At 49.1% G+C, this 26,134-nt stretch overlaps 1 protein-coding gene across 10 annotated transcripts; it reads right to left on the minus strand.

Moving 5' to 3' along the window:
• Positions 1 to 1,516: 1,516 nt before the first annotated feature.
• SLC66A3 (solute carrier family 66 member 3) lies at positions 1,517 to 23,166 on the minus strand. 10 transcript variants are annotated; one of them, XR_002913834.3, is made up of 8 exons: positions 22,856 to 23,143; positions 17,990 to 18,072; positions 17,844 to 17,913; positions 14,270 to 14,327; positions 8,015 to 8,135; positions 5,045 to 5,086; positions 2,459 to 2,626; positions 1,517 to 2,333 (listed from the first exon to the last, which is right to left on the minus strand). XR_002913834.3 is itself a non-coding variant. In XM_024242193.3 (7 exons), exons 1-7 carry the CDS (start codon positions 22,996 to 22,998, stop codon positions 2,535 to 2,537), a joined length of 609 nt encoding a protein of 202 aa, XP_024097961.1. In that variant the 5' UTR covers positions 22,999 to 23,166; the 3' UTR covers positions 1,517 to 2,534. The 10 variants fall into 10 exon arrangements, 6 of the variants coding, with proteins under 6 accessions (XP_024097961.1, XP_002812334.1, XP_024097963.1 ...); XR_008522519.2 differs by lacking the exon at positions 1,517 to 2,333 and adding an exon at positions 7,254 to 7,309 and having other exon boundaries at positions 2,542 to 2,626; positions 22,856 to 23,152; XR_010136365.1 differs by lacking the exon at positions 5,045 to 5,086 and having other exon boundaries at positions 22,856 to 23,131.
• Between the last annotated feature and the right edge of the window lie 2,968 nt (positions 23,167 to 26,134).

Consider the following 26,134-nt stretch of genomic DNA (forward strand, 5'->3'; position numbering starts at 1 on the left):
TAAAACTAACCTGTGTTAGAGTTACATGAATCCGGCTCTAAAGTATCTATTTTGCATCCATGTATCTATAGATCTTAAACAGAAATACTCTAGGTTGCCACACCACAGTTTTAAGAAGTTATGCTGCTGCTGTTATTCTCTTCTAGGATTCTGGTGGTAAAGTAGAGAAACTCGGACACTATATTAACCTTACTGAAACATGCTTTAAATCGTGTCTAAAATCTGATTTGAGCAAGTCACTGCCGAGCTTCTCAGTCTGCATTGACACTGCTACTGACTCACCTCTCCTTCCCTGGAATAAGGCTTCAGCTTCCCTATGCTGTGAAGACACCATTTGTAAGCACTTTGAACATAAGCACTGTGTGACAGCGCTGGATATCATGCTTGGGGGGTGGGGGGGCCTCTCCCTGACTCCCATCCCCATAATAATGAGTTTTGTTTGGAATTGTAATAGGTAATGAACTGCATGGTTTAGAAAATCATAAATATTTGATCAGCTGTCCCCTCTGAACAAAAATTGCACCCCTTTTTTAAAATTTTGTTGCATCTTTGTAGTGATGTAATTGTATTTTATGCCTGCTTTTTTATAAAAAAAAATAAAATAAATGGAGACATAAGCATTTTCATACTTCTCCTGTGAAATAGTCCTGGAATACGGCAACCTTCTAAAGGTTACCCAAAACATTTGCTTTCTCTATAAGATGGGTATAAACAGTGGGATGAGGATAGTAAATAAGTCTTACAGCTAAGGCTATAGACTTGTGATTCTTCTGCCCTGTGATTTAATTCATGGAGAAATACCAAATTTCAACCAGGAGCCTGTCTCTGATTTGATTTGGGTGTTTTAAGACGCACACAAATAGAACAAACTCATCTGAATTGGTGAGGATAGGGAAAAGAGGCAGGATGTCTGTTTTGTCAGGAAATAGTGTGCTGATTGATAGGTGATTTTCTAGAAAGTGTTTCTCTGGCAGTCAGTGGAACCTTTTCTAGGGCACTTATTTGCTATGTGATCTTGGGCAGGTTATTCACTCTGAGCCTCAGTGTTTTCATCTGTAAAATGGAGATTGTGTCTACTTTACAGGATCACTGCCAGATTAAGTATGATGTGTGTAGAATGTCTGAAATGGCTCGAGTGTTTGTTGCCTGACAAAGGGGGAAAAACAGAGACCTCGTCACCTAAGTATGCTATTAAAGGAGTTGCTTTAAGCAATGATAAAGTACTAATGTTATCTAAATAAAACATTTGTTGGACTAAAAATCATCCAATTTTTATTGATGCTAATAGTCAGATTATAACCGCAAATGAAAAAAGATTAACTTAACTTGCATGTTTAAAAATATGACATCTGTAATTTTAACAACTACAGAATGAATAATTTTGTTTTTAGATACCATGTTTGTTTCTCTTCCTGTTGGTCCCAAGCAGTAGTTCTAAAAGGATTAACCAGTTTATTTAAAAACTATACCTTACATAAAATAGTCATATTAATAATTGACAGTTGACTCAGCAGAATTCAAAATATGAAAATTTATTTTGCATAGGAAACAATAATCTCTGGTAAACATCATTACTGCATATAATAAAACAATGCCTTCAATTAAAGGGGGAAAGTGAGTTTTAAACATTAGGGTTAATTTAGAAGAAAATACAGTATATAATAATCTCAACATCAAGTTTAGGGTAAAAATACTATAATGTGAAAAAAAATCCGTAAGAACTGGACAGAACCTACCTAACAACACCCTTTACCGTGTGTGTTTTCAATAGACAAAACATATTTTGTACCAAATTCCAACAGTGGTAATTCTATAGTTGTGGCCCTTTAAAAAAATGGCATCATTGTACTTGAATCAGAAAGCTTACTGGGATTTCCTCATCGAAAGTAGAGATTGCAGCTGATCGTAGTACCTTTTGTTAGTAATTACTTAAGGCACAGTGCAAAGTTGAAGGACTGTTTTGGTACAAACTCAAGCCAGTTACATGTATGCTTGCCTTGGTATCCTTGCTAGAGCACATGCAGGTGTAATACTGTATTATATACAACAAGGCCACCCTGTTGTATCTATGTTACAATTAAACATCAGTCCCAGAAAGTGAACCCTAGTCATTTATTATAGGTGCCCACCTCTGACTTGGAACAAAATGCCACTCCATTCATGTTCATTTTTGTCATGGAGAGGATTTATTTCCTAAAAGATTCTGAAAGCCAACAAATCGATGTTCTTCATAGAGAACTTAAGGGTCAAAATGGCCTCAAAATGGGCTTCTTGGATGACTTCCAACAGTCACTGCCTTCTCAACACTGCAGATGTCTGAGCAGTACCATAACCTAATGAAGTGAGGAAGTAGGAGGAAAATTGGTATTTTTAAACAGGTATTTCAGTGGCTCTTTCAAGTCTAAAAAAGCCTTTGGCTTCAAAGATTATAAACTGATTTACTAAATTTGTAAAAGACCTTAATTTAGCAAAGAGTTTCTTTTTCCTTTGGTTCCGTTGCTCAGAATCCACTGTGTGAAGGAATAATGTATCCATCATTCAGCCTTTATAGCGGTCTTCCGGTAGCGAAGTACTGTCACTGTTACCCATATATTTAAAGCCAGCATGATCACAAAACGTAGAAGAACTGAAATTTTAAAAAAGTATATTAAAAACCGTCTTTACAATACAGAGCAAAACCACCTCCTGCTCAAAGCATAAGCCTAAATAAAGCTTCACCCCCAACCTCCGAAGTGAACAATTTTGGTTCCAGGTATTTCCGGGGAAATGATCTTCCTATCATAATGACAATTTTCGGCCCCTTGGCCCAACTTCATAAATAATAATTTATCATCTTAAGTGCTCAATTGATAGTAATGTGGCTCTGGCTAAGAAGGGTTATAAATTTTTTTTTTTTGGGGGAGACCGTCTTGCCCTGTCACCCAGGCTGGGATTCAGTGGCCTGTCTTGGCTCACTGAACCTCCACCTTCTGGGTTCAAATGATTCTCCCGCCTCAGCCCCCCAGGCACCTGGGATGACAGGCGCCCACCAACACGCCTGGCTATTTTTTGTATTTTTAGTAGAGACAGGGTTTCACCATGTTGGCCAGGCTGGTCTCAAAACTCCTGACCTCAAGTAATCTGCCCACCTTGGCCTCCCAAAGTGCTGGGATTACAGGCGTGAGCCACTGTGCCCAGCCTAAGAAGGGTTATAACTTTTAAAAATGCCTTTACTCATCTGAAGTCCTGAGGGTGCTGCTGTCTCAGAACATTCCATGTTAAGCAAGGGTGGTTTAACATATTCTGTTAAGATCATCCTGAAAAACTGGCCCACACGACAAGGCATATTTTATATTCAAGTAACCATGAAAATGTGTCTCTTTGTGGAAAAATAAATAAATATATATAAAATATATATATAACTTTAACAGTGACTTAACTACTACTTTAAGGTACAGATACACTCCTGATAAATAGGTTTAATGAGATTTAAGATATCTTTGTGTTTGAAAAACACATGTAAGATTTTAGCTGAACTGTTTTTAAAAAGTTATTCCCAGGCCGGGTGCGGTGGCACACGCCTGTAATCCCAGCACTTTGGGAGGCTGAGGTGGGCGGATCACCTGAGGTCAGGAGTTTGAGACCAGCCTGGCCAACATGGTGAAACCCCATCTCTACTAAAAATACAAAAATTAGTTGGGCATAGTAGCGCATGCCTGTAATCCCAGCTACTCTGGAGGCTGAGGCAGGAGAATTGCTTGAACCCAGGAGGCAGAGGTTGCAGTGAGCTGAGATCACGCCACTGCACTCCAGCCTGGGCGACAGAGTGAGAATCCATCTCAAAACAAAACGACAACAAAAAAGTTACTCCCGGATATACTGATCACTTTCAAGAACAGCTGTCATAGATAAGAAATAAATCACAATTAGAACAATCTTGATCTTTTAATTTCTAATGTATAGGTTTTGTTGTTTACTTGTGGTTTGACTTTCCTTTCCATGCTGAGAATTCAAGTCCTGTGGAAAGACCCAAGCCTGTCTTCCTTCCCATTTTGCACTTGATCAAAGTTTATGCTTCGACCAGAACAATTTTAGTCCTACCATCAGAGCTGACAAAAAGTATTCGAGCAAAGGTATAACCTCCAGGAAGAGATTAACAAACATATCTCTGTTCTGAAGCACTATTTCTCAAATAATAATTAGCTCATTTAAAAGGTCTACATGCTGGGGACATTTTCTGATCTTCACAGGTGACACCATCTGTTCTAATCATTTTCCAAAGATGTATAATATATGCTTGATTTGGGAGTTGAAAACAGCCTAAGGAATTACTAAATTCTTTTGTGGTTAACCATAGTTTTCCTCCTCCGTGACAGCTTTTTCTTTTAAAGAAACAGAACAAAAACATAGCCCATTGGTGACACCACTTCCCTGCTTCAAAGCCTCCAGAGCCTTCCTACTGTTTGTAGGCAGTTCTTGTAGGCCCTGGATACTTGGGCCACTGCCAGCCTCGCGTCCTTCCTCTCCTGAAACTCACCCGCTTGTCACTTTCCCCCTGCTCTTCGCACTCTAGCCCTTTGTCCTTCGCTCATGACCTTCACAGTGCTGCTCCTTGTTAAGAGTCTGGCCTCTGCCCACATCCTTTCCTCTGGCTAAACCTCTATTCATCCTTATGATCGCTCTTCTTCAAATTAATCTGCCCAACTCCTGCAAACTAGGCCAGGTTCTCCTTAGATGCTCATCCTGCCCTACTCTTCCAAACCATGTCCCATTAGAATTCAATAGGGAATTGTGTGATTACCTCACGTCCAATTCCACTGCTTAAGTGGAAGTTCCATGGAGATAGGAATCTATCGTCTTGTGCATATTCTATCCCCTGTACTATAAGAAGGAGAGGCTTAATAATAAAAAGGGTGACCAATAAGACTAGGAATACATTGTTGCCGTCTTCTAAATGTGTAATCCAATAGAGCCAAGTCCATCCATTAAACCCTAAGACAGTTTACAAATAAAGGAGACACAAATAGCACAAAACTCAAAAAGGAAGTGAAGATATTTTGCTTACTTGTAAAATCATTGGTGGTCATTAAGGTTGTGATTATTCTTGCTGTAAAAGAAAACTTGCAGCAATAAGTAACTTGCCTCTCAGACATTTTGGGGCTTAGCTAATAATGTCTTTCCCTTTTAATATCCCAATATATATTAACCATTATTTTTTAATTATTTTTATTCTTTTTTAAACAACATATATTAACTATTCTTGATAGAGTTTGGTAGTACAGAAAACCAAATAGTGCTGTATTTCATAATTACATAAAAACTAGCCATGCCGGATCACCTGAGGTCAGGAGTTCGAGACCAGCCTGGCCAACATGGCAAAACCCTGTCTCTACTGAAAATACAAAAATTAGCCAGGTGTAGTGGTGGGTGCCGGTAATCCCAGCTACTCAGGAGGCTGAGGCAGGATAATCGCTTGAACCTGGGAGGCAAAGTTGCAGTGAGCTGAGATTGCACCAATTCACTCCAGCCTGGGTGATAGAGCCAGACTCTGTCTCAAAAAAACAAAAAACAAAAAACAAAAAAAACCAGCCATGCACCCTACCCCAATGGCCCAGTGGTTTTGAAGCTGCTTGTGAGGGAAGGTACCTAGAAGGTACTCGAGCACTGCCTGTGGAAAGCCAGAGAGACTGAGCTCCCTTCCACTGTCTCTGTGCTAACCTGCAATCCCCGACCCTCCAAAAGCAACTCTCATTTACAAATTGAGCATCTGGGTAGTTTTATTTAAAGAAAGGCTCCCACTAATTAAAAACAATGTTTTGGCCAGGCACGGTGGCTCTCGCCTGTAATCCCAGCACTTCCGGAGGCTGAGGCGGGTGGATCATGAGGTCAGAAGTTCGAGACCAGCCTGACCAACATGGTGAAACCCCGTCTCTACTAAAAATACAAAAATTAGCTGGGTGTGGTGGCGGGCGCCTGTAATAATCCCAGCTACTTGGGAGGCTGAGGCAGGAGAATCGCTTGAAACCGGAAGGCTGAGGTTGCAGTGAGCCGAGATCGTGCCACTACACTCCAGCCTAAGCAAAAGAGCAAAACTCTGTCTCAAAAAATAAACAACCAGTAAATGTTTTCGAATCCCTGATTTCTATCCTTGCATTTTATAGATAAACAGACTGAGGCCCAGAAAAGGGGAAGATTTTTCCAAGGGTCTAATTAGAACTATTTTGTTTAGTTTATTTGTGTGCCATAGCCCTTTACTTAGTAAACATTTAGGAAATTGGAGTAACAGTTTAAACCAACACACGAGAGCAGGGAGCGGCATGACTTGGGAGTTAGAGAAGACCACTGCCTGCAGCTCAAGGCATGCCTTTCCTAGCCCAAAACCAGCCTGTCAAAACTTCTCTCTGCTAACACATTCTGCATTTAGCACATACTGACATAGTAGTTTTTTGGTCTATCTTCCAACTAAACTGCAAGCCCCTGAAGGGCAGAGGCCAAATCCTATAAAATCTTTTGTTGACACATTTGATAAACCAAGGCTTTACACACAGACACCACATAAATAGTTGATTAAATCATCATTTAAATAAAAGAATTCAATCATATAAGTAGACAGAAGACTTCAGTTAGGAAGGCGGCCAACAAAGGACTCTCAAACAAACTTTTTAAAAGGCTGTTAATAACCACACATCTGACAAGGGTTAATGACCAGAATATGTAAGAAACTCAAATGACCCAATTAAAAAATGGGCAAACGATCTGAACAGACATTTCTCCAAAGAAAACATACAGGGCCAGGTGCAGTGGCTCACACCTGTAATCCCAATACTTTGGGAGGCTGAGGTGAGATGAACACTTGAGCCCAGTAGTTTGAGACCAGCCTTGGCAACACAGCGAGACTCCTCTCTACAAAAAATTGGCTGGACGCGGTGGCTCACGCCTGTAATCCTAGCACTTTGGGAGGCCAAGGCGGGTGGATCACTTGAGGTCAGGAGTTCAAAACCAGCCCGGCCAACATGGTGAAAACCCGTCTCTACTAAAAATACAAAAATTAGCCAGGCATGGGGGTGTGTGCCTGTAATCCCAGCTATTCAGGAAGCTGAGGCAGGAGAATCGCTTAAACCTTGGAGGCAGAGGTTGCAGTGAGCCGAGATTGCACCACTGCACTCCAGCCTGGGCGACAGAGCGAGACTCTGTCTCAAAATAATACTACTACTAATAATTAAAAATTAGCCAGGTGTGGTGGTGTGTGCCCGTACTCCCAGCTACTTGGAAACCTGCAGTGAGCGAAGATCACATCACTGCACTCCAGCCTGTGAGAGACAGCGAGACCCTGTCAAAGGAAAAAAGAAAGAAAGTCTTGATTTTAAGACATAATTAAGACAAGTAACTTGTTGAATATAAAGACCAGCAACCATGGATGGAGACATTAGCCCTTTAAGATGCAGAAGAACCGTGATGAAGTCTACTTAAAATATCTAAAACTAGTAAATCCAACTAATGTGATAGCTCTGAATTATAAAAATGTTTCTACCTACATATACCATATATGTATTTTAGGTAGTTTTTGTAAGAATCCAAATGAACAGTGAAAATTCTAAAGTTGAGACCAAACAATGTGGCTGCCGAAAATCTCCATCACTACACATCTTATTCACTCTCAAAAGCCACTGTATGATTTTCATCTTTTAAAACCTGTTATATTCAAATTCTTAAGGTAAATTAGTACATTCGATATAATCAACCTCTTTATCCTTTCAAAGAAGACAGAACTAATTAATATCAGGCCAGATTTTTGGAGAAAAATAGGCTTTCACTTTTTTTTTTCTTGGCAACTTAGATCTTACAGAAAATGGAGTGCAGTTTGCATTAAATCATCTTTGTAAACATGGATACACTTAGGAGGTTCTAGCTGAGTAGCCATTTGTAAAGTAGTAAAGCACCAGGGACCACGTTACTTCAACACCAACTTAACACCCTACTAGGTAGACACTTGGTGCTACCAAAGGCCTCCCCACCATCTGAGTCCGGTTCTTACTTGCACAGGTATAGGAAGAGAGGCTCCAAGTCAGCGCACTCACAGTTCCTGAGTCTCTCGTCTTCCACAGACACTGGAGCTGTGCAAACTTACTGGCTGCGCTGATGAAAGTACATAGATTCTGTTTGCAGATAAAATGTGAGAAAGTCACGAGTCGATTTGTTTACAAAAGCAAAAGAGGCCGGATGCGGTGGCTCACACCTGTAATTCCAGCACTTTGGGAGGCCGAGGCGGGTGGATCACGAGGTCAGGAGATCGAGACCATCCTGGCTAACACAGTGAAACACCGTCTCTACTAAAAATACAAAAAATTAGCTGGGCGTGGTGGTGGGCGCCTGTAGTCCCAGCTACTCGGGAGGCTGAGGCAGGAGAATGGCGTGAACCCGGGAGGCGAAGCTTGCAGTGAGCCGAGATCGTGCCACTGCACTCCAGCCTGGGCGACAGAGTGAGACTCCTGTCTCAAAAAAAAAAGCAAAAGAGCACCAGATACTCAAAGCATTTTTGAAGCCAAATTTTCAGGTCAAAATAATAACGGAATTGTACAAAGTTGAAACCTAAGTTTAGTGATAAATAATGCAATAGTGAGACGTTTATTTATTTATTTATGACAGTCTCACTCTGTCGCCCAGGCTGGAGTGTCAAAATAATAACGGATTTGTACAAAGCTGAAACCTAAGTTTGGTGAAAAAGAATGCAATAGTGAGACATTTGTTTATTTATTTATTTAGTTAGTTAGTTAGTTAAGACAGAGTCTCACTCTGTTGCCCAGGCTGGAGTACAGTGGCACAATCTTGGCTCACTGCAACCTCCACCTCCCAGGTTCAAGCAATTCTCCTGTCTCAGCCTCTCAAGTAGCTGGGAGTACAGGCACGTGCCACCATACCTGGCTAATGTTTTTATTTTTAGTAGAGACGGGGTTTCGCCATGTTGGCCAGGCTGGTCTCAAATTCCTGACCTCAGGTGATCTGCCTGCCTCAGCCTCCCAAAATGTTGGGATTACAGGTGTGAGCCACCGCGCCCAGACTAAGACATTTATTTATAACTCACAGATTCCACCGTGCAGTGGGTAACTAATGGCCAGAGCTAGTTTGAAATTGAGAATGAGAAAGAATCAATGCTCGGCCACAGAGGTTCATCTTTCTACACCTCCAATAAGAAGTAAGTACTGAGGGGCCAGGCGCGGTGGCTCAGGCCTGTAATCCTAGCACTTTGGGAGGCCGATGCGGATGAATCACAAGGTCAGGAGTTTGAGACCAGCCTGGCCAACATGGTGAAACCCCGTCTCTACTAAAAATACAAAAAAGTTAGCTGGGTGTAGTGGCGGGCACCTGTAGTCCCAGCTACTAGGAAGGCTGAGGCAGGAGAATCGCTTGAACTTGGGAGGCGGAAGTTGCAGTGAGCTGAGATCACATCACTGCACTCCAGCCCTGGCAACAGAGTGCAACTCCGTCTCAAAAAAAAAAAAAAAAAAGTACTGAGATATTGTGTTTTAGAGCTTGGGGAAAACTATGCTGTTCTGAACTGACAAACATAAACTCTAGCAGCAAGCCGCGGCGCCTCAGCCCTGAATTTCTGGCTATTCTGATAGTCTGTGTGGTGGTGCGCTCAGGCCTCTGCTATACAGTGAGGTAAGAGATCCTCACAAATCAGCCTGCTGCTCTGCACAGCATCCTCGACGCTGACAACCAGCCCTGCCAGCATCAGTCTCTTCAGCAGCTGAAACTCCAGTCTCTGGGTTGAGTGTAGACCGAAGGGAGACAAGGTGACACCCAGGAGACCAGTTAGGCTAGTGCAGTCACCTGGGTTTGTACGACAGCAGTAGAAACAGACGAGGTGAGAAGTGTTCAGGTTTCGGATATATTTCAAAGGCAAAGCCAATAGGATTTGCTGAGGGAGTGGTAATGGGATGTGACAAAAAGAGAAATCTGGCTGGGCACAGTGGCTCACGCTGTAATCCCACTACTTTTGGAGGTCGAGGCGGGCAGATCACGAGGTCAAGAGATCGAGACCGTCCTGGTGAACATGGTGAAACCCCATCTCTACTAAAAATACAAAAATTAGCTGGGCATGGTGGCACGCGCCTGTAGTCCCAGCTACTTGGGAGGCTGAGGCAAGAGAATCACTTGAACCCGGGAGGTGGAGGTTGCAGTGAGCCAAGATCGTGCTACTGCATTCCAACCTGGCGACAGAGCAAGACTCTGTCTCAAAAAAAAAGGAAATCCAGGGTGATTCCAGTGTCCAGTGTTTCTGGCCTTTGCAGTGGAAGAACGGAGTTGCCATTAATTGAGACACATTGAGATGAAGGTGGGAGAGGGGCAGGGTGGAAGATCAGAAACCCAGTTCTGGACACGCGAGGTTGGAGAGGCTCAGTCGTCAGGCAAGGGTAGCCAGTGGTTGGCTGTGCGGTGTGTGCTGGAGCCCTGGGAACACTGAAGTCAGGGAGCTGAGGAGGAACCAGCAAGGACACAGAAAGGATCAAGGGGAAGGATCACTGGGGAGCAAGGCTTCCTGGAAGCCCGGTGGGCAAAGTGATTCAAGAAGGAGTCCTGATCAATGGTGTCAAAAGCTACCAAGATATGAATGAAGAAGAGGAATGAGAACTGGCCACAGGCTCTGGCGCGAATGAAAGCCGCTGGCCTTGACAAGAGCAGCTTGTTTACCTTCTGTCTCCCCCAGAGAAGGAAAGCTCATGGGGAACACTCTGTCTGTTTCCTGCTGGGTCCCCAGGACCTGTGACAGTGCTGGCACCTGGCCGGCACTCAACAAATCCTTGCTGAGGGAATAAATCCTTAATAATAATGCAGTTTGGCAAACGTGATGATAAAGGTGCACCCAGGATGACTTGGGAGGAGAGAAGGGGTCACTTGGACAAGGAAGAATTATGGAGAAGGGAGGCCAGGTGCAGTGGCTCAAGCCTGTAATCCCAGCACTTCGGGAGGCCAAGGCAGGAGGATCACTTGAGGCCAGGAGTTCGAGACCAGCCTGACCAACATGGTGAAACCCCATCTCTACAAAAAATACAAAAATTAGCCAGGCGTGGTGGCATGTGCCTGTGGTCCCGGCTACTCAGGAGGCTCAGGCACAAGAATCATTTGAACCCAGAAGGCAGAGGTTGCAGTGAGCCGAGATAACACCACTGCACTCTAGCCTGAACAACAAAAGAAAAAAAAAGGAATTATGGAGAAGGGAACCACTGGGAGTGCTCTTGGGCAGAGGAGTTGACCAAGAACCTGTGGTCAGGCCTGTGGCAGGACTAAAGTCACCCTGAGAGCTGGGTGCAGATGCTCGGAGGATGGCTGACCCCAGGAAGGGAGACCTGTGAGGAGAGGGGCTCTTATGCAATCAGGAGACCTGGACAGAGCAGAGGAGGGAGGACTGCAGGGGAGGGCTCACACCAGAGAACCAGCCAGAACACAGGATCGGCGGGGTGGCGAGGAGTTGGTGCAGGATGCAAAGAGCTGGGGAAGCTGGCTTTGTTCACACACATCAGGGTCCAGACCACATTATAATACACTTGTGTTAAACACAAGCTTGCCTGCTAGATATTCTACCAGATTCATCTTTCAGGAGCAAAGCCATCTTTACAGTCCTGAAGTAGTGTTGGTTTGGGCCTAACCAAGCCCTAGAATGTCTTATCACATCAACTCAATTGGAGACTATGAAGTTTTTCTGTAAAACAGAGTCTAATCTAGGAACAGGATTGGAAAGAAGGGATGCTTAGCTGTTATGGAGATCTTTTTTTTTTGAGACAGAGTCTTGCTCTGTCGCCCAGGCTGAAGTGCAGTGGCTGGATCTCAGCTCACTGCAACCTCTGCCTCCTGGGTTCACGCCATTCTCCTGCCTCAGCCTCCCGAGTAGCTGGGACTACAGGCGCCCGCCACCACACCCAGCTAATTTTTTAAAATATATTTTTAGTAGAGACGGGGTTTCACCATGTTAGCCAGGAGGGTCTCGATCCCCTGACCTTGTGATCCACCTGCCTTGGCCTCCCAGAGTGCTGGGATTACAGGCATGAGCCACCGTGCCCTGCCTTGCAGATCATTTTTAAGTACTTTAATCATTTTCTTATGAATAAACCATGAGTATATGAATTAGCAATTTAACCATGAATACACAGTTTAGGACTTCTGGGGGAATGATCTTGGGTACCTGCATTTGAAAGCCAAAAAATGGAACATTCTACAATTGAGGTTTTCCACTGATTCAAGCAGCACCTACTCCTCTCTAGGATTCTGGGGTTTTGCTACCATGTGTGAGCTCTGAAGGCCCTGCTCATTCTCCTGCACTGGGGCTGCATGACCCTCAGGTCTGGGCCACCTTGTGCCCCAGACCCTGGTACCTCAGAGCAGGTGCGTGAGGAACACTCATTGAGTCAGTAAAGGAGGGCTATGGGCAGACACAGCACAGAGCCTGGTGTTCAGCCCTCACATGATAAAGAGAGAATCAAAATTTTATTTCACGAAATGTTATATCATCAATGTATGGTTAGAATAGACGACTACTGCTAAGGGCACAGAAGAAACACCTAAAAGCTGTTGTTGCCCTTGACCCCTGAACTTGATTCTTTTGTTTTGTTTTTGAAACGGAGTCTCGCTCTGTTGCCCAGGCTGGAGTGCAATGGCTTGATCTTGGCTCACTGCAACCTCCACCTCCCGGGTTCAAGCGATTCTCCTGCCTCAGCCTCCCGACTAGCTGGGATTACAGGCATGCGCCACCACACCCAGATAATTTTTGTATTTTTAGTAGAGACGGGGTTTCGCCATTTTGACCAGGCTGGTCTCGAACTGCTGACCTCAGATGATCCACACGCCTCGGCCTCCCAAAGCTCTGGGATAACAGGCATGAGCCACCACATCCCGCCATTCTTGACAAGCCTATATCTCAACACTGCTAGAAGGATGTTTCCTCGGGGTGAAGGCTCACAGCTGCTGTATGGGGGCTAATCACCCCCGAACTAGAACCACCCCAACTCATCAGTAGTAAGAGCTACTGAGAAAATAGAGATGGCTCATTTACAGGGTTGTGAGATTTGGCAAATAAAAATACAGGACATCTAGATAAATTTAAATTTCAGAACAACAACAAATAGTGTTTTAGTACAAGTATGTCCCATGCAATATTTTGTTTGTTTTTTGAGATGCAGTCTCGCTCTGTCACCCAGGCTGGAGTGCAGTGGCGTGATCTTGGCTCACTGCAAGCTCCGCCTCCGGGGTGGAAGCGATTCTCCTGACTCAGTCTCCCAAGTAGCTGGGATTACAGGTGTCCGCCACCATGCCTGGCTAATTTTTGTATTTTCTTTTAGTAGAGAACGGGGTTTTGCCTGTTGGCCAGGCTGGCCTCCAACTCCTGACCTCAGGTCATCTGCCTGCCTCGGCCTCCCAAGGTGCTGAGATTACAGGCGTGAGCCACCCCACCTGGCCCCATGCAGTGTTTTGGACATACATGTACTGAAAAAGTGTTCCTTGTTAATATGGCAACCCTACTTATTTGCTCTCCAAAGTCACAGGGTTGAAATGTAACAGAAATATTCAACAGAGAATCTAGTCTACTTTCCAGACAAGATGTTGGGGGAAAGGGGAAAGAAATTCGTGGGTCTGGGTGTGGCAGGCAGTGCCCTGTGACCACCAGTTAGTTCTCCTCCTTCTTTTCTCGTTGGGTAGAAACATTCACTTCCGTCACCTTGGAGAGGTCTGTGGTCAAACACATCCCAAACCACCCTCAGAAGCCCTTGGAAATTTTCGGCCCTGAGCCAAGTATGAAAAAAAGGCAGCCCTTCTCCAGGACAAGGCCAACATGCCATTATAAACCTAAGAAGAAGCTAGTTAACTGATGCTCAATTCTTCATTCTAAAACTGCTAGTGGCCAGGTGCCATGGCTCACACCTGTAATCCCAGCACTTTGGGAAGCCGAGGCGTATGGATCACTTGAGGTCAGGAGTTCGAGACCAGCCTGGCCAACACGGCGAAACTCTGTCCCTACTAAAAATACAAAAATTAGCTGGGTGTGGTGGCACATGCCTGTAATCCCAGCTACTCGAGAGGTTGAGGCAGGAGAATCCCTTGAACCCAGGAGGTGGAGGTTGTGGTGAGCCGAGATTGCGCCATTATACCCCAGCCTGGGCAACAAGAGTGAAACTCCATCTCAAAAAAAAAAAAAAAAAAAAAAAAATATATATATATATATGTATATAATATCTATCAAGTTCTCTCCAAGGTAGCTTATTCCTCCTACTTTCTTTTCAAGTACAATACTTACCATGGCCAGGTCTATGATCCACTTCTGCAGGGCAAGGACGAACCAAGAAGACACCAATCTTACCAAGTGCTAAGGGACACAACAGTGGGTCACCCACATCCGCACCACCCTCCCGTCTCACATATACAAACCAAGACCACAGACAGCGGCACGCGGAAGCCAGGTGGGTGGGACAAGAGGACACGCTACCAGAACCTGCCGGATTTGGAAGGGACGAAAAGGGTCGCAAGTGAACACCTGCTCGGAGTTCAAAAGAACGAAAGCAGGTTACAGAACAGAAATACAAAGACATCCATGCTCATGGACTGCTCCCTAGGATTGGGAACATTCCTAGTGGTTTTCACTGCCCACTGAATTCTGGACCATGCAGACATCTCCGATTTATGGTCAAAAGCTAAGCACTTAAAGGAGAAGTCCAACATTATAAAGCAGGAATGTTCTGCAAAATTGCTGTGATGTGAACTTCTGTTTACTGACTTCCACCTTTCCCACTAACTCCACTGTAAAAATGATACAGCTGGGGCAGGCAATGCCGGGAGTCAGGCATGTGCACCGAGCTCGGTGACGCCACAGGAATAGAGAGGCCAGCTAGGGAGCTGAACGAGCACCCAGGAGACAGAGGCCAGGGCTGGAAGGGGACAGCCAAGAGTCTCTGGAGTGCCCTTGGGCAAGTCACTTTCCATCTTTCCACCTTGATTTGCTTATCTATAAAATGCCTACAAGCACGTAGCACCGACTCAAGAGACTGCTGTTATTATAATTTCAAACATTAATTAAATGAAGATATTGAAACAGACAATGCCCTGTGCTAAAAGTCAGTGGAACTAAAATACCCACAGCCTGATCAACACCAGAAGGTAGCTCGAAGCTGGCTGGATAGAATCCTGTTTTTAAAACACTAACTCAGTTTTTAAATCTAATTTTTGTGACTCCTCCCCCAACCAATTCTGTTCTATCCTACCTCATTCTGTGTATTCTGAATATACATTTTATAAAATTCGACCAATAGTAGGAACTCCTGAGATCCTACAGATGATTTATTTGTAGGGTTGCCAGATTTCACAAATAAAAGTGCAGGACACCCAGTTAAATTTGAATTTCAGGTCGAAAACAAGTAACTTTTCCCAAGTAGCTGGGATGACAGGTATGAGACACCATGTGTGGCTCATGTTTTCTCGTCTTTTTTTTGGAGCGCTAGGGAATCCCACTATGTTGCCCAGGCTAGTCTCAAACTCCTGGCCTCAAATGATCCTCCACTTCGACCACCCAACACACTGGGATTACAGGCACGAGCCACTGCACCTGGCCAGTAATTTTCAGTAGAAGTATATCCCAAGCAATATTTAAAAGTATTCATTAGGCCGGGCGCGGTGGCTCACACCTGTAATCCCAGCACTTTGGGAGGCCCAGGCAGGCGGATCATGAGGTCAGGAGATCGAGACCATCCTGGCTATCACGGTGAAACCCCGTCTCTACTAAAAATACAAAAAATTAGCCGGGCGTGGTGGTGGGCGCCGGTAGTCCCAGCTACTCGGGAGGCTGAGGCAGGAGAATGGCGTGAACCCAGGAGGCAGAGCTTGCAGTGAGCGGAGATCACACCACTGCACTCCAGCTTGGGCGACAGAGCGAGACTCTGTCTCAAAAATAAAATAAAATAAAAATAAAAATAAAAGTATTCATTAATATGGCAACCCTATTCTTTTGCTCTCCGTAACTCACAACCAATGGGAGATTATAAGCATCTTGCTGATACTACAGACTCGCCATCAGCATCCAGCTATGTGGTATCTCCCAGTGCCACCAGCACCCAAATTTTCTAATCTGCAGCCTCACCATCTGCACAAAGCTGTTGCATTTTATTTCAAAAGTAAATTATATAACTCTTTTCATCTTCAAAGTGCTGTTTACCAAAACCTTTAACCAGCTGGGACTGACCGTGAAGTGTTGAGGTGCAGTACAGCTGTGCAATCCCTCTTTCTGCAGAGAGAAACTGAGGCAGCAGAGCTTACCACTCGGGGAAACAGCAGAGGGTCAGGACTCAGCCAGAACCCAGCTCCCTCCCTAGACACAGGCTGCAGAGCCTCGCTTCTAGTAAAACCACCACAATGGCCCTGTCATTTACTCTGCTTGACTGTGTTTCTGGTACTTCTAGCTCTTACAACAACTCTAAAACAGAGGCATTATGATCCCATGTCACGGATGGGGGATGCGCAGTTTACACCGTATGCTGAAGCCACCCCTGTGGTGGCAGGGACCTGTCCTGTCTGGCTCCAGGCCAGCTGCTTCCCACCACTCCACACCCACATTCTCATGGCCTGCGCTTAGGTCACTCGGGCCACAGGCCTGGCTCTGCCCTCCTTCCTCCACTCTGAAGAGCGCATGGGAAGAAACAGCTCAGGCTATTTCACAGATGTGGCAGGACAGACTGACAGCTAGTGCCATTCAAAACACTTTCTTGGGCCAGAAGGGGCGGCTCACGCCTGTAATCCCAGCACTTTGGAAAGCCAAGGTGGAAAGATCGCTTGAGTCCGGGAGTTCAAGACTAGTCTGGGTAACATACCAGGACCCAATCTCTAAAAAAAATTTTTTTTAATTAGCTGGGCATAGTAGCATGCACCTGTAGCTCCAGCTACTCAGGAGGCTGAGGCAGGAGGATTCCTTGGCCCCAGAAGTTCGAGGCTGCAGTGAGCTATAATCCAGCCACTGCACTCCAGCCTGGGCGACATAGTGAGACCCTGTCTCTTAAAAAAAAGGTTAAAACATCTTACAGCTTGGTCAACATAATGAGACCCCGTCTCTACAAAAAATTTAAAAATTAACTGGGTGTGGTGGCATGCTTCAATAGTCCCAGCTACTCAGGAGGCTGAGGCGGGAGGATCACTTGCTCAAGGCAATCAAGCTTGACCGAGGAGGTCAAGGCTGCAGTGAGCTTTGATCCCACCACTGCAACCCAGCCTGGGCCACAGAGCGAGACCATCTCAAAAAAACACCAAAAACGAAACCAAAAAAAAACCACTCTCCTGGCTTTTTAAGGAGTGTGACGTTCAACTAGTGAGTCTTTACAAAGAGAACTGAAATGAAGCCTCACTCTCATTCACAGGAAGTGCCACTGAGCGGGGCACATCTGTGAGCTGACCAGACTCCCACTGCAAGCCTCCGGGCCAACAACTGCCGCTCAGACCTCAAGGTTCAGCCTCTAAGCTAACATCTTGAGAGGCGCCGGATACTCTCATTATTATTGCTTCCAATCCTCGGAGGACATTATCAGGGCAGGAAGAAATGTCTCAGATGAACTAATGCAGTTGGACGATGCTGCTCTTAGCAGGGGTGGACTCTACCGATCTGCCTTTCACTCCGCCTGCTGGCACTGCCCAGGGCATGCTGGTCTCGGAGGAGCAGCAGGGGCTGTACTGAGGACATCTCTGGTGTACGTGGACACATTTACATTTGGGATTTCTTTTTTTTTTAGTTTAACCAAAAAATACACATCTGGTAAAGAAGCCTGCTTCACAATGCATACTATTCGCAAATAACACCCCCGTTCCCACTTCTGGCTCAGATTCAGAAAGGATACACAGCGATGTAAGGAGTGGCCTGCTTCACGTTCCCGTTAAAATGAAAGATACAGAGCAGAAGGATGACATCTGAAAGAGAAAGGCTCAGAGTGAGGGAGGAAGGGGAGACCCGTGGCAGCCCGCTGGACAGGGAAGGGGCTGTTACCTTGCGCGATGAGGATGGGGTACTCCAGGTAGGTCAGCGGCGGATACCCATAGTAACACTGGTACCGGAGAAACACCAGGAATCTGGAGAGAGAAGGGCACATGTCCACACGGCTGCCCCAAAACGCAGCTGTCGGGGCCGGCAGGCACCCAGAACACTGAGGTCAGTTTGCCGAATCCTTGCAGTGAGGGTGTGGACACACCAGTGTCAAAGAGGAAGGTTTGGAACAAAATAGATGGAATTCAGTTGAATCATCTGTACAATTTTTGGAGCATCCAGAACTTACTGGGCACCGGGCCACAGTGCAATACCCACGATCTCTATAGAGTGCCTTGAGATGGTCGCTTACAAAGGATTTTTACAGAAGGCAAATCCCTGAGCAAGAATATGAGACTGGGCCTTCTGGGCCCACGCTTGCTGGCCTGCCTGCCCCGTTGGGCTCTCACTGACCCCGGCAGCTGCCCCTCAGCTGCTGCACACATCTGCCCTCCACTCTGAGAAGCTGCAGAGGCGCAAGGATCCGAGAAGCCGCAGCCATCCCTGGACGGGGGGTCTGTGGCCGTGTTTTAGGAGTTAGAACAGCACCTGGATGGTCCAGTTGCCTTCCAGAAGAGCTGCCCGGTTGAGAGGGCAGTGGGGGAAAAGCGTGAGGAACCACCCTCGATTTCGCTAAGAAGATTCCGGCTGTGAGGATGATGCGAAGACCCCGGGGTCCCACCTTCTCAAAAGAAAAGGCAGGGCTTCCTGCCTCCCCCTCACACCCAGCCATCTCCCTTCAGGACCGGAATCCCTGTGGTCTCCTGGGGCTACCTGTGTGTCCCATCGCCCAGCTTTGTGGCTCCTCCCTCTCACTTGTGTGTTCGGACCACTCAGGTCAGGAAGAAAGGGGAGCCAGAACCATGGGACTCCAATGCACAGGAGGGGCCCCCCAGGGTCTCCAATCTCCTAAGCTGGGAAAGAATCCTGGAAAAGCCCGATTCACAAACAGGCTGTGCCTCCCTGGCCTGTTTCTGACAGTGCACAACTTAGCTGGGGGCGGAGTCGGAGGAGGGCACAGTGTCGCCCTGAGCACGAGGGCCTCCCCCATGCCTGGTCCCCGAGTGGAGGCCCCCACCATGCCCAGCAGGGTCCCCACCCCCAGCTGCCTGCAGGCCCTCCGGGTGCTTTGCAGCTGGGCCACCTCCCAGCTTCAGAGACAAGCGGTGCCTCTGCACAGCCCTGCCCTGCCGCAGGGACTCTCCTTCTGCCAGCCTCCTGAGCAGCCCCCTCTGTTCCCCTGTGAGATTGAGCCTGGGGGGCTGAGAGAGGGGGAGGCTGCACCCCAGCCCCTCTGTGGGGCCACAGCCAGCCACTGAGTGCTGAAGAACAAAAGCTATGGGGGTCTTCACCATTGAAATAACTGTGTGCTGACCCCTGGGACGCAGCCACAGTCCGCAGGCCAGGCCTGAGAACCTGGGAATGTCAGAGCCCGTTCTCACCTCCAGGGGTCATCCATGCTGGCTTCCACATCTTACAGACCACTTGGGGAAACGGAGGCCCATAGACACCAAGAACATACAAGATGAAGAGCCTGATTTCCCGAGGCTGATCTGGATGCAGCCGTTGCTGCCCCTGCAGGTTTTGTCGTCTACTCCCTGCTTTCCCTGGGATTCAAACTCCCCCCGTCCCTGCAGCCTGGGGAGGTAGGGTGGGGACAGTGACTTTCCTTTAGTTTTTAATGTTTCTTTTTTTTGAGATGGAGTCTTGCTCTGTCGCCCAGGCTGGAGTGCAGTGGCGCGATCTCAGTCACTGCAACCTCCACCTCCAGGGTTCCAGCAGTTCTCCTGCTCAGCCTCCCGAGTAGCTGAGACTACAGGTGTGTGCCACTACACCTGGCTAATTTTTTTTTTTTTTTTTTGAGGCGGAGTCTTGCTCTGTCGCCCAGGCTGGAGTGCAGTGGCACAATCTCGGCTCACTGCAAGCTCTGCCTCCCGGGTTCACGCCATTCTCCTGCCTCAGCCTCCCGAGTAGCTGGGACTACAGGCGCTCACCACCGCGCCCGGCTAATTTTTTGTATTTTTAGTAGAGACGGGGTTTCACCATGTTAGCCAGGATGGTCTTGATCTCCTGACCTCATGATCCACCCGCCTGGGCCTCCCAAAGTGCTGGGATTACAGGCGTGAGCCACCGCGCCCGGCCTACACCTGGCTAATTTTTGTGATTTTAGTAGAGACGGGGTTTCACCATGTTGGCAAGGCTGGTCTTGAACTCCTGACCTCAGGTGATCTGCCCGCCTCGGCCTCCCAAAGTGCTGGGATTACAGGCATGAGCCACCATGCCTGGCCCTTTAAAGTTTCTTTTAATAAGTAATCGCTACAGTGCTTATCATAATAAAATCATGCCAGCCGGGCATCTGACACAGCCCCATTTGTTTCCATTCCCATCTGCTCCATGCAACCATTGGAGTTTTCTCCCTCAACACCTGTAGAGGGTTAAACAAAACATACCCGCACCCAGGCTGGGGGACAAGTGACCTGGAGCAAGTGGTGGGCTCCAAAGGCATCCTACCCCGAGGCCGAGGCTCTACAGCCTAAGGGTCCACCGGGGGAGGGCCGCAGTCCATGGAAGGCTGCAGGCGGGGCAGGTTGGATGAATCTTGTGTTCCAGGAGGCTCCTGGCTGCAGAGAGCAGGGAGGCAGAGCCCAGCAGAGCCCTAGGAGAAACAGCAAGGTTGGGAACTTGGGAGGGGGAAGGCTCCAGCTACAAGGAATGCCCCTGGGTGGCAGAGGAAGGTCCCTGGGCAGAGGCTCCTACCCTTCACACCAAGCCACACTAAAAAGGCTTTTCTGGCATAATTAAGACACACTTCATGCTCCAGTTGACTCAATGCTCTCAAAACCAGGCTCTTAGTTTGCTCAAATGGAGACCCAAAGAGGGCCCGTGCCCTCCAGGCGGCTGACTGCGACAGCCCTGGGGTTCCTTCTGCTCTAACTCTGGCTGCTGCCTGAACTGGTCAGGGGCCCGGGGCCCAGCTGGCAAGCATGGCAAGCCCCAGGCGGGCCTCCCAGGCAAGGCCGGGAAGGGCATAAGGGAGCATAAGGGAGGCAGGCAGGGAGACAGGAGGGCCAGGGGGATGGGCCCTGACACAGCCAAGCCCATTTACAGAAGTCTATGTGCCTGGCCCTGGCCCTGGCTTGGAGGCTGCAGAGCTGGTGCACCAGCCCTGACAGAGCCCCCTTTACCTGCATGTGATCAACTGTAAGACCCTTAGACAGGCCAGCAGGGATGGCAGCAAGCCGCTGCCCCACCCAACCGTTGAGCTCCCATGCCCAGGAAGACCCTTCCACTGCCTGAGGTCTAGCTTTCACTAAGGTGAGCTGGGAGAGGTGACAGCTGGCAGATCTAATATGAGTCCTCACCTGCGTATCTCTGAGGGTTTGCGTTTTTCAAGCAATGGTGCAAAGGTGGTGGAAATGCAGGCCTCGGGGCTGGTGGCAGGAGGGAATCTACAGACTCTACAGACAGCCTGGCTTCTTTTCCTTCATGGGTCCGGCTTCAGCTTCCCCAGCTCACGGACCTAGCAAGGGGCCACGGCCAAATCCCACTCCTGGCTTTCATGCCCTTTGTCCCCTCTCCCACCTGAACGGTCACTGCAGCCACTTACAGCCTGTGTCTTTTGCCACAACCTCATCGCTCCAGCCTCTCTGCTGCCAGCCTGGTGGTGGCACCAGCCTGAAACGCATGCTGCCCACCTCCCTGCCATCCAGCCTGGGACCTCCCCTCCCCACCCCGCAGGGCAGAGTCACTCACAAGCCTAGAAGAGGTCACAGTCCCTCCCACCGCAAGCCTTTCCCAAAAATTTCCCCTCAAAGCCCCCCATTGGATGACTGTGCCCAGGGCCGGGCTCCATAGGGCCGGCGCGGGGTCCAAAGCCTGAGTGGGACCCCTCACCCTCCCACACCTGAGGTCTCCTCTTTCTGCCCCGCACCCCTTGGCTTCTTCCCATCCTGTATCCCGCACCCCCCACCCCGCCCACCAGGAAGGCTTGTGTGGAGGACCAGCCTTCAGACCCCACTGGGTGATGGCGGGGAGCAAAGTGGAGGGCCTGGCTTGGCCAGCGGGAAGGGGCGAGACCACCAGGTTGAGGTATGTGTTTTCCTATTGTCGGGGCTCAAAAATGATACCCCAAAAGTTTGGTGCTCTGGCATGATGAATACTTTGAATAGGAAAACCCTAGAAGCTGCCTCAGAATCAAGGACTTAATGACCTCTCCGTCACCCCTTCCCAACTGCAGAGACTCTCCAACTTCCTTACAGATGACTAAGGAAACTTCTTTCTACAAGAATGCAATTGTCTTAAGACCCTCTCCCAAGGAATCTCATTAAATAACCAGGAAAGATTCCCCACCAACCACCGGGAGAAGAGAAGAGATTCATCCATTCTTAGTTCAACCCCTTATTTCACAGGTGAGGAAACCGAGGCCCGAGAACGAGGTTGACGGTGCGTGGTGAGTTTAGGGACAATGAATATGACAATGAATATGACAGCCTCGAGGTGCAAATGGCCTTGATCAGGGCCAGCAGGTTTTGTCACTAGCGCACCAAGGGCTGCCTCCGCTGGGTCTGTTTTCTCATCTGTCAAATGGGCGTGCGCAGTCAATTCGTGCCACGCGGGGCTTGGTGAGAAACAATGTACGCGGGTGGTGGGTGGCCGTGGGAAGAGCACCCCGAGCCCCTAGGCTCCCTAGTTCACCCTCGGCCGCTGCCAGCTGCGACGCCGGCGCGCAAGGATCATCCCCGCCCTACTTAGAGCCGAGGCTCTCCCGGGCTCCCAGCGGGCAGCAGCTGCGAGGGGGAAGGAGGCAGCCCCGGCCGCCCCGGGCCTTACCCTGCCAGCTCCAGAAGTAAACTCGGAAGGCTGAGGCCCCGCGCGCTGCGCGCCGCTAGCACGGCGGAGATCTGCGGCAGCTTCAGCGCGGCGCACACGCCCAGCGTGCTCCAGTTACACAGCCCCAGCAGCGCCGCCTCCATAGCGCCACGGGCGCGGGCACCTGGGCGGCCGCAGCGAGAAGGGACCGCTCAGCCTCGGCGGCGCAGCTCCGCCGAAGCCTTCCGCCTTCCCGGGATTCGCCCGGGACCGCCCGGCCAGGGCCCGCCCCTCCGCGCACCGCCAGGCCCCGGGCCCGCCTCGCTCCGCCCCTCCACTGGACGCACCCCGCCCTCTGGCCCGCCTCGCCCCTCCCGCCCGGGCTCGCCCCGCCCCCTAGCCAGCCTCGTCTCGCCCCGCCCACGGGCCCGCCTCCCTCCGCCCGCCCGGGCTCGCTCAGTCCTCGAACCGGCCTCATCTCGCCCCGCCCCCAGATTCGCCCCTCCCGGTCGGCCTCACCTAGCCCAATCCCCTGGCCATCCTCGCTCCGCCCCGCCCCCTCCTCTCCGCCCCCCCCACTTCTGGCCAACCTCGCCTCGCCCTGCCCCTCCTAGCCCCGCCCCCGGGTGACAGTCCCACCCTGGCCTGCGGGCTCCGCTAGCTGCTGCTTCGCGTTTCCGCGTTCTTGCGACCTGATAGTTTAGCCGCCTCCGGGAGCCGCCCTGGAGGTCCGGTTTTTCCACGGGTTGGGTGGACCGAGAGGCAAATGGCCCAGGAGGATGGGCCATTCTGCCGGAATTTTTCCTCCCTACAAGTGTTTTAGTTTCTCTCACTAAGCACTTCAGGAGTTAAAGCCTCCTGCTTAAGGGCTGAGTGCACCCTCCCGATTTACAGGTGGGGAACCAGGCTGGAGAGACTGTCTGGGACCAGAGCCCCGGGGTCGCCTCATTCGTGCCCTTTCAGAGCACGCGGCCTGTCTCCAGTCTGGAACTGAAGGCTTCCCTCCTAGCGGCGTGGGCCCTGAGGGGCCACCGGAAGCCTTGAACTTGAGCACTTCACAGTGAAACTGTTTCTTAAGGATTTCTCCTGATAAAGTAACTTGGACGTGGCCGTCTAAGCCACAAACTGAGGGAAAGGGAAGGACGCATTTTCCAACCTCTGGAAATCGCCTGTGTATTAGGGCCAGGTTATGAAGCAGGCAAAAAAGCACCAAAATGCAATGCCAGAATCCACGATGCCTGGTTTTGTGCCATAAACCTTAGCCGGGAAGTGTGAGGGACGGGAGCTGCGTCACCTTCGGAGTTCGGAGTTCTGGCCGAGGCTCTTTCTCTCCAGCCTCACCAGCCCATCACCTCCGCCTATGGAAAAACAAAACAAAACAAAACAAAACAGGTGCTGAGTCCTGCCTCCCAGGTCTAAATGAGAACAGGATGTTCAGAAGGGAATCCTTAAAGGAAACTGGGCTTGGGCCTGCCCTGGCTAGATCCATACTGATCATTATTGCCCCCGCGAAGCGGGAAGATTGCTTGAGGCCAGGAGTTCAAGACCAGCCTGAGCAACATAGGGAAACCCCCGCCTCTACTAAAAATACAAAAATTAGCCCAGCGTGGTGGCGCGTGCCTGGGGTCCTAGCTACTCGGGAGGCTGAGACAGGAGGATGGCTTGAACCCAGGAGGCAGAGGTTGCAGTGAGTCGAGATCGGCCACTTCACTCTAGCCTGGGAGACAGAGCCAGCAGACCCTGTCTCAAAAATAAATAAATAATATATATAAAAATTTTTTGAAGAAGAAAATAGAGAAGTAAAGAGCTTTTTTTTTTTTTTGAGACGGAGTTTCACTCTTGTCGCCCAGGCTGGAGTACAGTGGCACGATCTCTGCTCACTGCAACCTCTGCCTCCCGGGTTCAAGTGATTATCCTGCCTCAGCCTCCCAAGTAGCTGGAATTACAGGCATGTGCCACCATGGCCGGCTAATTTTTGTATTTTTAGTAGAGACGGGGTTTTGAACTCCTGACCTCAGGTGATCCACCAGCCTCAGCCTCCCAAAGTGCTGGGATTACAGGCATGAGCCACCGTGCCCAGCGTAAAGAGCTTTTTAACAAGCATCAGCAGCAATGACTATAGAAACATCTAGAACCTGTTGAGTGCCTCCTGTGTGCCAGGTGTTTTACTTTCATCATGCCATGTGATAGGTCCTTGATGCAAGAGGTGGTCCTGGTTGGAAGTGCCTGGTTCCCACCACATGGCAGTGGAATCCCCCTCCTTCCTCTTTCCCTTCTGCCCCAGCCTTTATTCCAGGGGGTGGCCAGGATCTGGGACCCCAGGACTAGCCTTAGGAGGGAGCTGCTCCTACCTGGGGTTCAGCCTGCGCTAGCATTTGGGGATGCAGGCAGCATGAGGGGCCTTTGAGAGGTATGAGTACTCCCAGGACCACGCAGGGAGTGGCCTCCTCCGTTGTGGAACAAATGCTGCTCCTGGCCCAGGACACTGCAGCCGCCTGCTCTGGGGGTCAGCTGGGTGAGGCAGGGCTGTGGAAGAGGTTTCTTCCTGGCTCCTAGACCCCTCCCTGGCTACTTTGGGTGAAGACCAGGATGCACTGATGTGGGTGTGTGGCCCTTGGGGGTTAGACAGACCTCAGCTGTCCTCCTAGCATTGGCCCCTACAGACTGCATGATCTTGGACAGACCTTAACTTCCCTGTTCCTCAGTGTCATTTTTAAAAGGGGAGAACCATCCCCCTCAGAAGGTTATTGAAAGGCACAGAATAGGTGCTCAACGTCTATGGTCATTCCCCACCAGGTGCAAACTAGCAAAACCTTTTTGGGATTTGTGGGCACTGGCTTTGCTCCTGAAGCTGTGTGGGGATGGGGGCGGTCCTAGGTGGAGCCAGGTTTGGGCCATGCAGGAAGGCGTTTGGGTCTCAGCCCCCATGCCCAGCGGGACATCTCAAGAGCATGCCAGCTCTTCTGCTCAGAGGATGGCCTCAAAACAGCTGATCTGCGAGGCTCCTCTGTTCCTTCGGGAGGTTGAGGAGTGTCTGGACGGGGGTATCTACAGTGCACGCTCACTGGGATATCTCTCCAGGACAAGACAGTGCCCCCATGTTAGAGACCTCTGCCTCCTCCCCAGCTACATGGCAACCCTGGTCACAATCTGTTACAGGACCCTAACCCCGCTCCTGGGCTACAGCTGCACAGAGTGAATCAGCTCCCTGACTGAAGCTGGCCAAGAAGTCTCATTGAAACCGCCTTTGCAAAAATTATAGCAGGAAATTATGACAGTGAAAGAAATCAGACCTAACTG

This window comes from Pongo abelii, chromosome 12, assembly GCF_028885655.2.
Source record: "Pongo abelii isolate AG06213 chromosome 12, NHGRI_mPonAbe1-v2.0_pri, whole genome shotgun sequence".
NCBI lineage: Eukaryota > Metazoa > Chordata > Mammalia > Primates > Hominidae > Pongo > Pongo abelii.

Excerpts from the sequence above, each read along its gene's own strand:
- SLC66A3 (XM_024242193.3), bottom strand. The coding sequence starts at position 22,998 with ATGGAGGCGGCGCTGCTGGGGCTGTGTAACTGGAGCACGCTGGGCGTG. Across the intron at positions 18,073-22,855 it reads TTACTTCTGGAGCTGGCAGG|ATTCCTGGTGTTTCTCCGGT; the intron begins GTAAGGCCCGGG and ends TTCTCTCTCCAG. Across the intron at positions 17,914-17,989 it reads CCCCATCCTCATCGCGCAAG|ATGTCATCCTTCTGCTCTGT; the intron begins GTAACAGCCCCT and ends TTTCTCTTTCAG.